At 31.4% G+C, this 15133-nt stretch overlaps 1 protein-coding gene across 5 annotated transcripts in view; it reads right to left on the minus strand.

Moving 5' to 3' along the window:
* Positions 1-3627: 3627 nt before the first annotated feature.
* The window catches only part of TTLL7 (tubulin tyrosine ligase like 7), a 149600-nt gene continuing 138094 nt past the window's right edge, over positions 3628-15133 (minus strand). For all 5 annotated transcript variants that reach the window (XM_013056228.2, XM_004752722.3, XM_004752716.3 and 2 more), the window contains one exon: positions 3628-8375. In XM_013056228.2, coding sequence (XP_012911682.1) covers positions 8255-8375 — 121 coding nt within the window. In that variant the 3' untranslated portion in view covers positions 3628-8254. The remainder of the gene's footprint in view (positions 8376-15133) is intronic.

Here is a 15133-nt window from a genome sequence, read left to right on the forward strand (position 1 = left end):
GTAAAAAAAAAAAAAAAAAAAATAGAGAGAGAGAGAGATAGATATAGAGATAGAGATAGACATAGAGATAGATATAGAGATAGATTATATCTATATAGATATATATATCTATAGATAGATATATATAGATCTCCAAAAGTATAAACAATAATGCAGAAGTGGGATCTGCCTTTACTCTTTCCGTATACTTACAACAAGAACTCAATGTTTTAGTTAAAACAACCAAAGTGGGCAGTGATTATTATTCTTAAATGAGAACAATATGGCAATGCTTCACATGGGAAAAGTGGAACTGAATGAGATGAAATGGAGAAACTTAGAAATGGTCAGGAGAAATGAATTCAAAAGCAAATTATAAGTAATCTTTGGCTGAGAAACCTGAGGCTAAAATACAAAATTAAGCTAATTTCTGAGGAATCTACTTATTCCTTATTTGTGCTAAATGTTTTATGACAAGTGTATTGCTTCAGTTCGGGAAGAATCAAAAAGATAATGGAATTAGCTGAAGTTGCTTATTTTAAAAATCCCTTCAGTTTCTTCCCTAAATTTGAGGTTTTCTTTGTGCTTTTCACATTATAATATAGAACATTTACTGAATAAATACCAATTTGAGTGAAAATGATATTAGGATTTGATGATCTACCTATTTTTAGCCTAAGGACTAAGTGATTTTCTGAATTCACATTTTCATCATTTTAATGAAAATGAAGTAATATGCTGAATGGTATTTTCTTAGATTGTATTAAGGTTTACATACTCTATATTTTTCATATACACTATGTCATTCATTTTTCCCTAAGTCAGATATATTACAAACATGCAGATACATTTTTACTGCTAACAGAATACCGCAAGCTTAAAAGTGAATTTTATTATGTTCCTTGACCTTTTTAAAGTTATTTATTCTAATACTAGCAATAGCCTATCTATAATGAAACAGAGATTTGCTAAATTTATATAGTTTTGAATTATTCTTGCAGGTTTTTGTCACAACAGTGTCAATTTAGTAGTTAAAGGATTTATGTCTGCTTATACCTGTTCTTAGGACAAGATTTGGAATTTGCTTTTTTTCTTTTTTATTAACATATAATGTATTATTTGTTTCAGGGGTCTAGGTCTGTGATTCATCAGTTCACAGCACTCACCATAGCACATACCCTCCCCCCAAATTTGCTTTTTCTTACTCTGTGTTTTTATTACTGTATCAAATGTTGAAGCCTGGCTTATTAAAAAGATATAAAAATGGTGTCATTTCTGCACAATAACCAAGACACTACTTTCTAGGTCAAAATTTCAACGTTTTTGATAACTATATACAATAGTTCAATGTAGGCCATTATAGTACCATTCAGTATATAACTCTGTAGATATACTGAACTACATTTTTAAAAGGGAGATTAATTGGGCAATATTTCACATGGGACAAAACAGGACTGAGATGAAACTTCTTAAAGCTTCCAAAGTGTCTAACATATTGCTTAAGGAAAACCTAGACATAGGGTGAAAATTGTCTCAATAAATTTTCTCTCATAAATAATACAACAAACTTTTAATAAATTCTAGCTTTGAAGGAAATTTGTTGTAAACCAACAGGACTTTTTGTTTGTATAAGAAAATACTTTGGGAGTGCCTGGGTGGCTCAGTGGGTTGAGCTTCTGCCTTTGGCTCAGGTCATGATCTGTATCCTGGGATCCAACCCAGCATTGGGCTCTCTGCTCAGCGGGGAGCCTGCTTCCTGTCTCTGTCTCCTTGCCTCTCTGCCTACTTGTGATCTCTCTCTGTCAAATAAATAAACAAAATCTTTAAAAAAAATAAAAACATACTTTCAAATGCTAAGGGCTTCTAGATACACTATGTGTTATACAAAGCTTTTATCTCCTGATGGGTGACAATAGATTCTTATCAAAGACAAACTTTTATCATATTAGACCCAATAAATCATTAATATCTTTTCCTAAGAGCTTGGACCTCATTCTGACCACAATCTAAAACATTTTACACCACTCTGCATATCACCATTATGTTGCAAATGTCTAATAGAGCTCATTTTTACCATTTAGGCAATTTAACTAGGACTATTATTCCTGGGTCAAACCAGCCCTCTTGAAACCCTGGTTCAAATATTCCCCTGGAAATGGCCAAATTCTCAATTGACAAGTGCAAGTAAACTCCTGCACTATATTTGTCAGTATTCACAATTATACCTCCAGTGTATATTTGATAAATGACTAAATAAATACCTTGATTACTTTATCAATAAATGAATTGGTTTAGTTGTTTTCCAAAGTTTGGTCAATGGAAGACTAGTCCTCAGAGATGCATTTCAATTAAAGGTACCATAGTGAAATTAGTCTAGAAACTGATGTACGTTCTAATCTCTTGCTGAAAACTCCCTCTGGATCTTAAGCTACTGAAGACTCAGAGATACTAAAGTACTTAAGATACTAAAGACTCCTAAAAGTAGAGAAACACATCGCAGTTTTTACACCTAATGTTTTACAAATCTACCTGATCATGGGGCTAGACATTGTTGTCACCATGTTCTATTCATACATGAATAATCAGTAAGTGATAACTTTCTCCAAATTAACTTAAAGATCTACTATCTTCCTCTCTGCAAACGAGCAGGTGTTAATTTTGATTTAAGGCACTATATGATGTTTTGTACACTTGAAATTACTTCAGGATGATTTATTTATTTTTTTAAAGGATTATTTATTTTTTAATATAAAAAGATTTCCAGTCATTTAATTGAATGGAATATATACATATGTATATATATCTATATAAATCTTACAAATTATCCTATAAAATAGGGAGATACCAAACTAACCACACTGGTCTCATCTTTATCTGTCACTGAAAAAAAAAGTCAAAAAATTAAAGCATTCATAGAATATTTTAACCTTGTAAAAATAATGACAAATTTAAAAATTATATTTTTAAAAGCCAATATTATACCATGTGGTTATCAATCCAAAAACTAAGTCATACATGGCATTAATATTATTACTGCATAGCAAGATTTTTAACCAAAGTATTTCCTTTCTTTAAAGGAAGAATATTGTCACTTCTTTCTATATAAACATCTTAAAGGACAATAGTATGAATACCAATGAGACAAGGATATGCTTCTTATTGAGGCTTAGTATGTTGTTTTAATGATGATAAAGCTATAAATTCCTAGGAAAAATAAAACTCATAACTAAGATGCTGACATAATTCTATTCAGATTAATAATATTGTTGTTATAATCAATGATACTAGAGAGATATAAAAGTGTCATTTCTAAATTCTACTACCCACTTAAGCCTCCATGTTGCATCACCACTTCCTCATATCAGGGAGATCATATGAATTCTAAAAGGGTCTGCCTTTCAGCTAACTAGGAGAAAAATTGACACCAATTTTGTTTACTCGACCTGACTTTAATAGCAGTAAAAGTTATCCCCATAGTGCTATTGCTGTCTGTACAGCAGAAGAAAATAACTGTGAAAACATATTTCATCACCTGAAAGCTTAATTAAAGCCAGACCCCTCTACTAAAAAGTGTGTGTGTGTCTGTGTGTCTGTGTGTCTGTGTGTCTCTGTGTGTGTGTAAGACAGAAATAACCATTTGATGACATGTTGTTGCTTTCTTATGTTAAACATTTTTATTATAGTAATTGAAATAACTTCACCATACAGATATCACATGCTGAAGCATGACAATGCAATATTAATTGCACATAGTGTTGACATTTCAAGCATATTTTCTGTAACAACATTTGCATTCATATACAGGTAGTAAATACATGGGGATAATTTGAGTCATGATTCATGGTAGCAAATGTATTGCTTTCAAGCTAATCTTGAAACCCAGAATCTTCAACAAATCTATTAATAGTTGATATTGTAGCATGTACAGTGGTAACTACACGAACCAAGTCAGGACCAAGAACTACCATTGTTAACCTTTGAAAGAAAAATATCAGCATTATCTGATTATTTTTGCAAGGTAAGTCCTCTTACTAATTGAAAAAATATTAGTCTATTGAGCAATGACTTTACCAATAGTTTTCAAGTTAGTAGTGGGGATAAAATAAAAGTTTTATGTAGCCCTTCATAGATAATACAGCCCAGTTAATACAAAATATGTTACCTGAATAGTTTTTCTTCAATATACCATCTTACGACAAAGCGAAAAATCACCAAAAGGGTGGCAATCTCAAGGAGTGCCATAAGTTTTAATATACTACTTTTGGTTTGCAAGACTGTTATTTGTAGCCATGTATCTTGGTTCAAAGAGTCTAGACAATGTTTTTTAGGTATAGAAACTTGATTCTTAAAAGTCTCAGCAGACAAACTGAACTTGATCCAATAACACATTTTACCTAAGTTTAATTTTTGCTGAAGTAAAAATGCACCACCATAAAATGCAAGGAAAACCAATATTTAAAAGGCAGGATTTATCCTTTCTGGACTTTGTCCATCAAAGGTCAAAACTTCAAAGGTTATAGGAGGAAGAAGAGGTGGTGTTGAAGGAAAAAAGGAAGAAAGAAAAAGCAGCATAAGGAATACAATTTTGATAATGAACATATTTCTAATTTTTTTATTTATTTGTAAATAATATATACCCAAAATATTTAGATAACTAATTCAGAACCTGGAAACATAAGTTTCTCAATTTAAAGAGAAAAGCCAATTTTCAAAAATCATTAGACCACAGCAACACAACTGAAGTTACACTTTTTATTGCTGAACCTTAGAGCCAGTAAACTAAGAATCAAAATGTAAACTAGCATTACAGAACAGAAAAGGAAGGTATTTTCTGTCACTCTTCTCGAGGTATTTGCTATTATTTTTTAAAGAGAACACATTTAAGAATGAATCAGTGCTTTGCAAAAACCTAGACATAATAGACTTTATGCAACTATCAACTTTTTTGGTATATTTGAAAAGGTCAAATATGTCTATGTTTAGATTTTAAAAGATTTTTTACATAGAATGGCTTTGATATGATAAAGATGAAAGCATTGGATTAATTTATACTAAAATGTGAAATTTCAAGTTAGATAACAAAATTCTATAATCATATGCTTTCCAAATTAAAAAGAAAATTAGAATGAGGTCCTTGATGTCTAGAAGCCTCCATCATCTAGTTGTTTGTAAATACTACGTGAAAAGAAAGTTGGGTTTTTGTTTGTTTGTCTGAGTTTGGTTCATTTTAGTTTTAGGGAGGAGGAATTAGTAGGCATTTTTCGTGTATTTAGAAATATGAAAAAATCTATATAAACCTTCGCATCTGGCAGAGGCTATTTCCATATCTGATCCTGTTATAACTTCATTTTTATACAAGCAAGGTAAATAAAATGCTAGTAAAATAAAATGTGTTGCTAGTAAAAATAAACATAATATGAATCATAATAGTTCCCTCAACAGATTACATAAAGCAAATGCTAACTAATTACAAGGCTGGATAATTAAAGTGAAAACAAATCTGCCATCTCATACCATGTTCATAGATGAGGTTTAAAACAAAGGTTGCTTTTTATATAATTTTGGAAATCATTGCAATCATATATAGTTCTGGGAAGCATTCTAATCTTAGATTTACAGAATGAGTAGGGACTTTTTTTTTTAATAACAGAATGATTATAACTTTCATTTTAAGTAAACCAAATTCCCTATTAAAAACTCCTGGTAATATTGAATAACTTCTGAAGTTTTTCAAATAAAGTTACTTTCTCTCCTGGAAGAGAGAAAATCAGACCCGTACTATCACTTATATTGATATGTTTTCACCTTAAGAATAAAAAATTTATAATAAAAACTGAGGAATATTTTATACCTCTAAAACATTTCTATGGCCTCCAGAGATTTTCATGGTTTACTACTGAATTTTCTCTTCTTAGTTTCTCATTAGGGAATAAGCACTATGGCAACCATAATCCACAGCAAACCAGGTAGTATATATAAATAATGAGCACATGGCTTTTATTCACAACGTAATCACATCAAACCAGATCAGTATAAATATGCAAATGTGAGCAAGAAAATTCTAGTGCTCAAAAAAACCCAGATCTAAGTAGCTAGAGAAATGAAATTTGTTCATTAATTAGTTGGGTAGTTTCACACATTTAAACTTTTTTTTTTCAAAGGTTCTTAAATAGTGTGCGTGTGTGTGTGTGTGTGTTGTGTGTATGTGTGTGTGTGTTTTCTAAGGGAAGAGGGTTCATCCCCACGTTGAGCATTCTTCTTGTTTTAAATAAAAACTTCGCTCTTTTATCATTAAAGACAGAAGTCACAAAGCACCCACTCTAGCACACTAAATAGCCGTTTTAAGTTAATGCAAGTGAGTGACCAACAAACTGGATAGATACCTCATACCAGACACTTGAAAATTATGTTTCAATCATGGACAAATCATGAATTTAAAAGAAAAATTATTAAAAATACTTCATGAAAAGACCTACTTGCTTATCACTCTTACAGTGATTTTGTAATATCCCAATTTTTGCATTATTTATTCTAAGAAATCTGTAATATATTTAAGAATTCGCAAAATGGAGTCACAAATACTCCAAGCTATACTGTAATTTCCTTTATTCTGACATCCTTATCCTCTTTTTCCTCAAAGACAATAACAAATTCTTCTTTGGGATGCATTTAGCAAGGAAAAGTATCTACTGGAATATGGATGTTAGGTAATCATAAACAATCAAGTAGTGATAATTTAAGGAAAAGCCTATTTTAGCCTATCACAGCCTCAGAATATGGCTTTAAAACTGAAATAGATCTAACTTACAACTTTAGGTTGCCAATTATCCTTTTTGCAAATTAAACTAGGACAGTTTGCTTCTCTCAGTTTTTCTGTTTGGGGGCCATTTCTTGATTTACTGGGAGTAGTTTCTAGGATACTAAAAGGTAAAACACTCCTAAATTTTGTCAGTAATTAGTATCTGTGAGAAAGTAAGACTGTTGGGAGAAGTTTAAACAAGCTTCTAAAAGATGCATATTGTAAATTCTAAGGATTTCCATTCAATGATAGTGCTATTTATATTTTTGTGGAAAACTGAAACCTCACCTCACTCCCTCACTCATTGTTTTTGAAACTATAAGCAAGAGGAGGAAGTAAATTGCTATGAAATGTATGCATAAGAACTTCAGACAGAAAACTCCATCCTCTATTTTGATTTTAGAAAATTCTCAAGGGTACATCCATGACTAATAATGTCTAGTAACCAGAATCTTCTATTTGCAACAATTAGATTATTTTCTATGCTGCAATGTGAAGCTCTATATTAGACTTCATAATGTAAGTCGGTTGGTTTCTCATTAAGAGACTTATAAAATAAGTGTGACACATTATCCTATAACACCAAAATGAGCTTGAAATGTCAACTCTTCTACTTCCGAAGAACAGAAGAAACTGTATCTGAGCATACATACCCATTGGAGATATACTTCCCAAATAAAAGTGAGTGGTATGAGATACAAAAGTCAGATGGAAAGAGTCTGTCATCAGCATCATTTTCTGTTCCTTTATGTGACTCCCAATGAAAAGTAGAAAATAAAAGTTTGCTTACATTTTTTAAATTTTAACCCACTGGATTGTCTTCCATTTTAGGTCACTGCATGGCCTTACTAAAGCCTTACTGAAAATGTACATTATCACAAGTAGCTAAATTTCCACATAGAGGAATAAAAAAATTGGGAAAATCAGGTTGAAATTTTTATAGTACTTTGTAGTGTGCTACAGTAATGATAAACCCGTTTTATATTTAATTCTATCATCAAGCAACACCAGGCTTCTAGCTTTGTTTTTCATTTTAAATGGCTACTATATATAAGAGAATTAATAAGGTTTTATACTATTAATGCTTTTTCAAGTCAAAAGAAGTGTTATCTAGAAAATAATTTAACACTGAAATGGGATCAATTCTGTTTTATATACTCTGCAGCAAAAATAACATTTCTAGTAGGAAGGTATTAATTATAAACCTAGCAAATTCTAGACATTCACATATTTGTGTAAACAATTTAACATGGTTTATTACATTTCCAGAAAGGTTAAGTCTTATATCCAGTTTTCTGCTAATTCTTCTTTCATATATTATAATAAATATGTTATTTTAGTGCACATGTATATATTCACACATATATGTCATATATACATAAAACAGCACTTAATGGTCACTTTCTTTGCATGTTTAAATTGGAGGGAAAAAATGAATTGCAATTATGCATAATCCATGGCAATCTTCCTTTTGTTTCACAAATGGCCATATCGGGATGTAAACAAAACATTGGAGCGAGTCATTCCAGGTGAACTGTATTTCAAGGTGTAGGCTGGTGTTCTCATGAAGAATTGTGTACTTCCTGGTAATAAATACCTACAAATGACAGTTAAAAAATTATACTTTACAAAAAAGTTAATATTAACATCTCTCACTAAAGTGTTCTGTGGTTAATAATTTATATATGCTACGTGAGAAACAATACTATAATAACAATGCATTCTACATCAAAAAAATGTTCTCTCCCAAGCTCAGGTGGGAAGGTAGAAGATGATCATAAAAGCCTCACTTAAAAAGCTGAATATAGTTGCAACATATGATCTTAGTATCTCAAGACAACCCCGAAAGAGCCATTATACTCACATGCTAGGAAACTATTTCCGTGGCTCATGTTAATTTGAAATTCATCATTAATCTCTATAAATAATATATGAAAATAGTCAAATATTTCTTAAAAACATGTGATATGAGAATTTGGATGGCCACATTACCAATAATTGTTTGTTTCAAGGATGTTGGAACCATTAATTACAATTTGATAATATTTCATTAACATATGATGACTATAGGTAATCTAAGAGAAAAAGACAAAAATTCATAATTATAAAATTTATATTCCTAGACCACATTGTTCTTAGGATAATAGAACACCAAAAATAATCATAATTACAGGTTACATGCAATCCTTGCAGACAAATGTATTTCAGAATACATGAATTTTCCAGATTTTAAAATGATACAGTGTATATACTATATATAATATCTCCATTGAGGCCTTGGAGCAGCATCCTGAAGTCAAACCATTAATATTTCTGTAGTGAAATGTATGAATACTTACAATAAACAGGATGAAAACAATAAATAACTTCATGTCAATTCAGGTCAGGTCAGATTTGCCAATAAAAAGGTTACTCTTCCTTTCTTTTTAGTTTTTAGAGATTTGAGAATAAGAAATTATAAATAAGAATGTGCACCTGTATAATTTGTTTCTCTCTGCAAAAACTTTTATTAGCATTAAGCCACTCCAATCTATACATCTAGAGAAAAAATGGAAATCCACAAGGAAATCCACATGAGCAAATGCAAGTAAACATGACTATTAAAAGTATAAACCCTGGTAATGACAAGATGCACATGCTATGAAGTCAGGACAAAGACATCTATGAGGAATTTCCAAAACCAGGAGTAGCAATTAGCAATAGAAGGAGAAGTGAAATTTTTGAAAAAATGAACAATGGTAGACAATCAACTCATTTATTTTTTTCACTTTACGTTAGAATCTTCCAGCAACAATATTCATACTTCCATAGATACACAATGAAACTGAGGGCCAAGAGTACTATTAGCTACCTATTCTACATTAAATAATGTTGACAACTACTATGCCTCCATGCCAATGGAAAGTTACATTTATAGTTGGGTTATATGAATTTTGTAGAAGAATATGAACTCATTATGATCAAGCTGGATACAGCATTCAGATTAAAATGGAAGAATTCTCCATAACATCCATAAACATTTTATCATGAATTATCTAATAATATCTTCTAAATCTATTACTAGTATCACAAACTATAAATAATTGCTCAAATCATTAAGTTAATAGAGCAGTAAAATAATACACAACAAACCAAATTAAATCAAAATTGCACAATGGGTGATGAATAATGAAACAACTGATTTCTCACATCACAGATTATATAAATTATTTTCTTAATACCACTTGGGTAATTTATATGGATTAATTATTATGTCAGGAGCTAGTGGAGTCATGATGATTAATCTGTATCTTCTGTCATGAAAAAGCTCCCATCCTATCTAAGGCAAAGGTACAAAAGAAAATAAGGTGTTTGAATAAAACCCACTACTTTTCATTAGTTGAAAGTTATTCTACCTTCTACTGAAAGTGCATTCTGATTATACTGATAATTATCAGAGCAAACAACAACTTAAACCAACTTCCGTTTGAACAATTTCCAAGCAAGAGTTACTACTGACATTACAGTAATATTGACATATCCTTTTGAGTTAAAGATCTCCAGTCCACAGAGGAAAAATAAAAGTATAAAGTCTAGGGTTACAGCTAACCTATACTATTTTATTTAACACTATGTAATACTTAGTGTTTTCTATGTGCTCAGCACTATCCTAATTGCTTTACAAATATTAAATCATTTACTTATAACAATTCTATACAGTAGATATTATTGTATGCTTCATTTTATAGATGAATACACTGAAGCATACATGGGTCAAAGTCTTGCCCACAGTTACATAGCTAGTAAATAGCAGAGCTTGGACTCCAACTCCAGAATCAGTGTTGTGCACCAACTCCAGAATCAGTGCTCCCAGCAACTATACTCTATTGTCGTTTCTCTGTATGAATATTAGTTTTAAAACTAATGGATACAAACTACAAAGTATAAAATAACCTAGAAAATAGAAGGTTATACATCCACAAACCTAAAGTTTTTAAAAGACGCAGAAAAAAACTAAAATGAAACTTTCGTAAGAAAAAGAGTTCAGTATGAGCTTAAAAAAAAAAAAAAAGCGTATGAAATCACATTGGAGGAAACATTTTGTTTCCCTAAAGCAAGTGCTGTGGGATATTTTAAAGCATTACATGGAAACAGAATGGATTATTTGCCTTAATATCTCCATTACTATCTCTTGGGAGATCCCACACTAGCTGAACATCAAAGATTATTTTTGGAAATGTTCTTTGCAATGAAATTAAAATACAATTTGATTGTTTTTAGCAAGAAGAATATCTCTGAGAAGTACATTTATAGACTATCTATATCTAAAGAGTCTGTGTTAAAGGACCAAAAAATGTGAAAAGTTTACAGCTTTACCTTTGTTCCGTCTTACTTCTGATGTATAAAAATAGCTAACTTGTAAGTACCAAGGAGAAATACCTCAGATTACCCTGTTTGCTTCACACATGCATCCTCACTCCTCATCACTGAGGCTATGTGTACACAACCTCAAACATCCATCACAGAGACATAAAACATGCATTTGCCCAGTTCCTACTTGATGTAGAATTGATCTGTCATGTACCGACTTACTGCTGACCATGGGGATTTCTAGAACATAAACATTTCAAGACCAGTAGGGAATTAGCCTTGAAAACTTAAGCTACACCCACCTTCTGTGATTTTCCTGGAGTAAGATCAGGACCCTTGATTACCCCCCCAAATAAACTCAGCTTCTGGTTTGGGGAACAAAGGTAAATAAAGTTCATCATAATATTTATCCTGTGTTTAAAATTTTTTTCTACTGTGGTATTTATATATATATATATATATATATATATATATATATATATATATATAGTGTGTGTGTGTGTGTAATCATGAAACTTACTAGTTTTTCATCTTTAAGTGTACAATTCAGTGCATTAAGTACATTTAAAATGCTGTTTAACCATCACCACAACCTAGTTCAGAACTTTTTCATCCCAAACAGAAACTCCTTGTCCATTGAACACCAAATCCCCATTTCCCCCCTCCCCATTCCCTGGTAAAATTCTATTTTCTGTCTCTATGAATTTGTCTACTCTAGCTACCTCATATATAGTGGAATCATATTTATCCTTTTGTGTCTGGCTCACTTAATTACCCTGCTTTCAAGGTTCATCCATTTCACTCTTCTATATAGACTGAACACTATTCCATTGTATGTCTATATTACATGGTGTTTATCCATTCATCTGTTGGTGGACACCTGAGTGGTTTCCACCTTTTGGCTATTATTGTGAATAATGTTGCTATAAACACTGTTGTACAAGCATCTGTTTGAGCCCTTGTTTTCAGTTCTTTTGGGTATATATCCAGGAGTGAAATTGCTGGGTCATACGGCAATTCTATATTTAACTCTTTGAGGCACTAGCAAACTTTTCCATAGCAGCCACTTCATTCCACATTCTGAGATAGTGAAAGCAGGGCATAAGGATTCCAACTTCTCAATATCCTTACCAACACTTATTATTTTGCATTTGGGGGATAATAACCATCCCAGTGAGTGTGGATCATTCCATTGTTTTTTTTTTTAAAGATTTTATTTATTTATCAGAGAGAGAGAGAGAAGAGAGCGAGCACAGGCAGACAGAACAGCAGGCAGAGGCAGAGGGAGAAGCAGGCTCCCTGCTGAGCAAGGAGCCCGATGTGGGACTCGATCCCAGGACGCTGGAATCATGACCTGAGCCGAAGGCAGCTGCTTAACCCACTGAGCCACCCAGGTGTCCTGATCATTCCATTGTTTTAACTTTGATTTGGGCAAGGGGTTGGGGGAAGTTCTAGTTTCAAGTTCTACCTCTGTGCAGCATAGCTAGTAATGTGGGTTTGGAGAAGTCATTTAACCTCTTCAGGCCTCAGTTTTCAGTTTTCTCATCTGTGGAAAGAGTCCTGTAGTTTCTCCCATGCTTGGCTTACAGAGTATAGATCCAATGAAATAGTGCACAAGTGTGAAATATAACTTATGTGTTATGAACATCAGCCTCCCAAGGCAAGACAATCCTTGTTCTGAAATATATGTTTCAAGCTATCATAGCCTGGGGCTATATTGGTATCATGTATTTAACCCAATTGTAAAATATAGCGCACATTTGAAAGTGCATAAAACATAAATGTCCAGCTTAATGAATATTATAAAGTAATTACTTGTGTAACTGCTATCAGGTTAAATAACTGAATATTCCTAACACCCCAGAGCCCAGTATTAGAGTATTACAAAGCCCTTCCTTTCTTCCCAATATCTTCCCCATTTTCTCATAGACTGTTTGGTTTTTCCCCCTAGAAGTTAGTAGGACTTCTTTTATGATCTAAGAATCTTATATAGGTTATATGAATTGCACATGCCTTCTTCCATTCATTGGCTTGCTTTTTCACCCTCTTAATGGGGTCTTCTGATGAATATATATTTTTAATTTTATTATAGTAAAATTCATCTTCTCATGTATGATCTGCACTTTTTGGCCCTATTTTTTATTTGCTTACCTCCAAGTCATGAAAATATTGCCCTGCATTATCTTCTGTAATCTTTAGTTTTGCCTTTCACATTTGTGTAGACTTATTTTTTTTTTGCATATGGTTTTGGTAAAATCAAGTTTCTTTTCTTAATTATTATTTAGAAACCTAACTGTCTCTGTTTTTAAAATAAATTTTTTATTTTTAAAAAATAAATTTTAAAAAATAAATTTCTTTTTCGCACTTGTCATAAATCATATGTACCTCTTTTTCTCATAAGTTAAGTCTTTATATATGCCTGGATCTACTTATGACTTTTCTGAATGGTTTCATGGTCTGTCTATACTTTTGACAATATTACACTGTCTTAAATTACTTTAATTTATTATAAGTCTTAGTACACTATAGTTAATAAATCTTACCATTATGTTTTTCTATTTCAAGAGTGTCTTATCTATTCTTGGTCCTTTGCTTTTCTGTATAAATGTTAAAACAAGCTTTGGTCACAGACTGCCTTCTCCTAAAAATTTGTTGAGATTTATATTATGACTACATTGAATTTAGAAATGTTTAGAACTGTTTACGAGCTGACATTTGATTATATCGATCCTATTATGAATAAGGTATATCTTCCCATTTTTTACATTTTGCTAAATAAAAGTCTTGTACATTTTTGTTACATTTATTAATAAGTATTAATTATTCTTTGATACAACTGAAAATATCATACCTAAAATTTCATATTCATGCTGTTTGTTGCTGATATTGGAAAAATACAATCAATTTTCTTATCTTTACTTTGATTTAATTAAACTTGTTAAATTTACTTAATAATTTATCTGTAGATTTATTTTGATGTCTACAAACAGAATCATATCCATTAGTAAAGAGTTTCAGTTTGTTGCATTTCTTTTGCTTGACTTCTTGAACCAACTAGGACCTCTACTACAATGTTAAATAGAAGTTATAATAAAAGGCAATCTTGTCTTATTCCTCATCTGAGAAGGAAAGCCTTCAACATTTCATCCTTATGTAAGTTTTTTTATAAGTTTTGTAGTTATTCTTCATTAGATTAAGGAATTTCCCTTTTGTTTCTAGCTTGCTACACATTTTTTAAAAATCATATATACTGAATTCTATCAAATGATTTGGCTGTATCTTTTGAAATGATCTTTTATTCTATTAAAATCACATTGATCACTTTTTTTTTTCACCCTTAAATTGACGCAATAAACAGAAGTTGGTCATGGATACATTATCCAATTTAAAGTTCCTGAGTTCATTTTGCTGGCATTTTATTTAAGACTTTTGCATCTATGCTCAGGAGTAACACTGAACTTTCACTATCCTTTGACATAATGTTTTGGTTAGGTTTTAGAATCAATGGTATGGGAGTTTCATTAAACAAGGTGCAGAATGTCCCCTCCTTTTCTGTTCTCTGGATGGGTTTAATAGAATTGGATAGTGAAGACCTGTGAATCTGGAATTATCTTTGCAAGAAGGATTTTAATTACTGATCCAATTTCTTCAATAGTTAAGACTATTTACTATTTTTTATATAGGACTTTCTAACAAGAAATTTTGTCATTTAAGAAAAAAAGAAATTTTGTCATTTTTGGTAATATGTGTTTTTCCAGGAATTTGTTAATCTAAATTACCAAATCAGCATGAAATTGTTCATATTTTCTTATAAAATTTTCAATGCTTATAGAATCTGTAGTGATGTCTCCATCTTTGTTCTTGATGTTAACTCTTTCCTTTCATATTGGTCTTTCCAAAGACATATTTTGGCCATGTTGATCTTCTTTATGCTATTTGTTTCATTATATTTTAATTTCTGCTGTCATTTTTATTCCCTTTCTCTACATTCTTTGGGTTTATTTT

This window comes from Mustela putorius, unplaced genomic scaffold (genome assembly GCF_011764305.1).
Source record: "Mustela putorius furo isolate JIRA1106 unplaced genomic scaffold, ASM1176430v1.1 tig00003853_pilon_pilon_pilon, whole genome shotgun sequence".
Taxonomy (NCBI): Eukaryota; Metazoa; Chordata; class Mammalia; order Carnivora; family Mustelidae; genus Mustela; species Mustela putorius.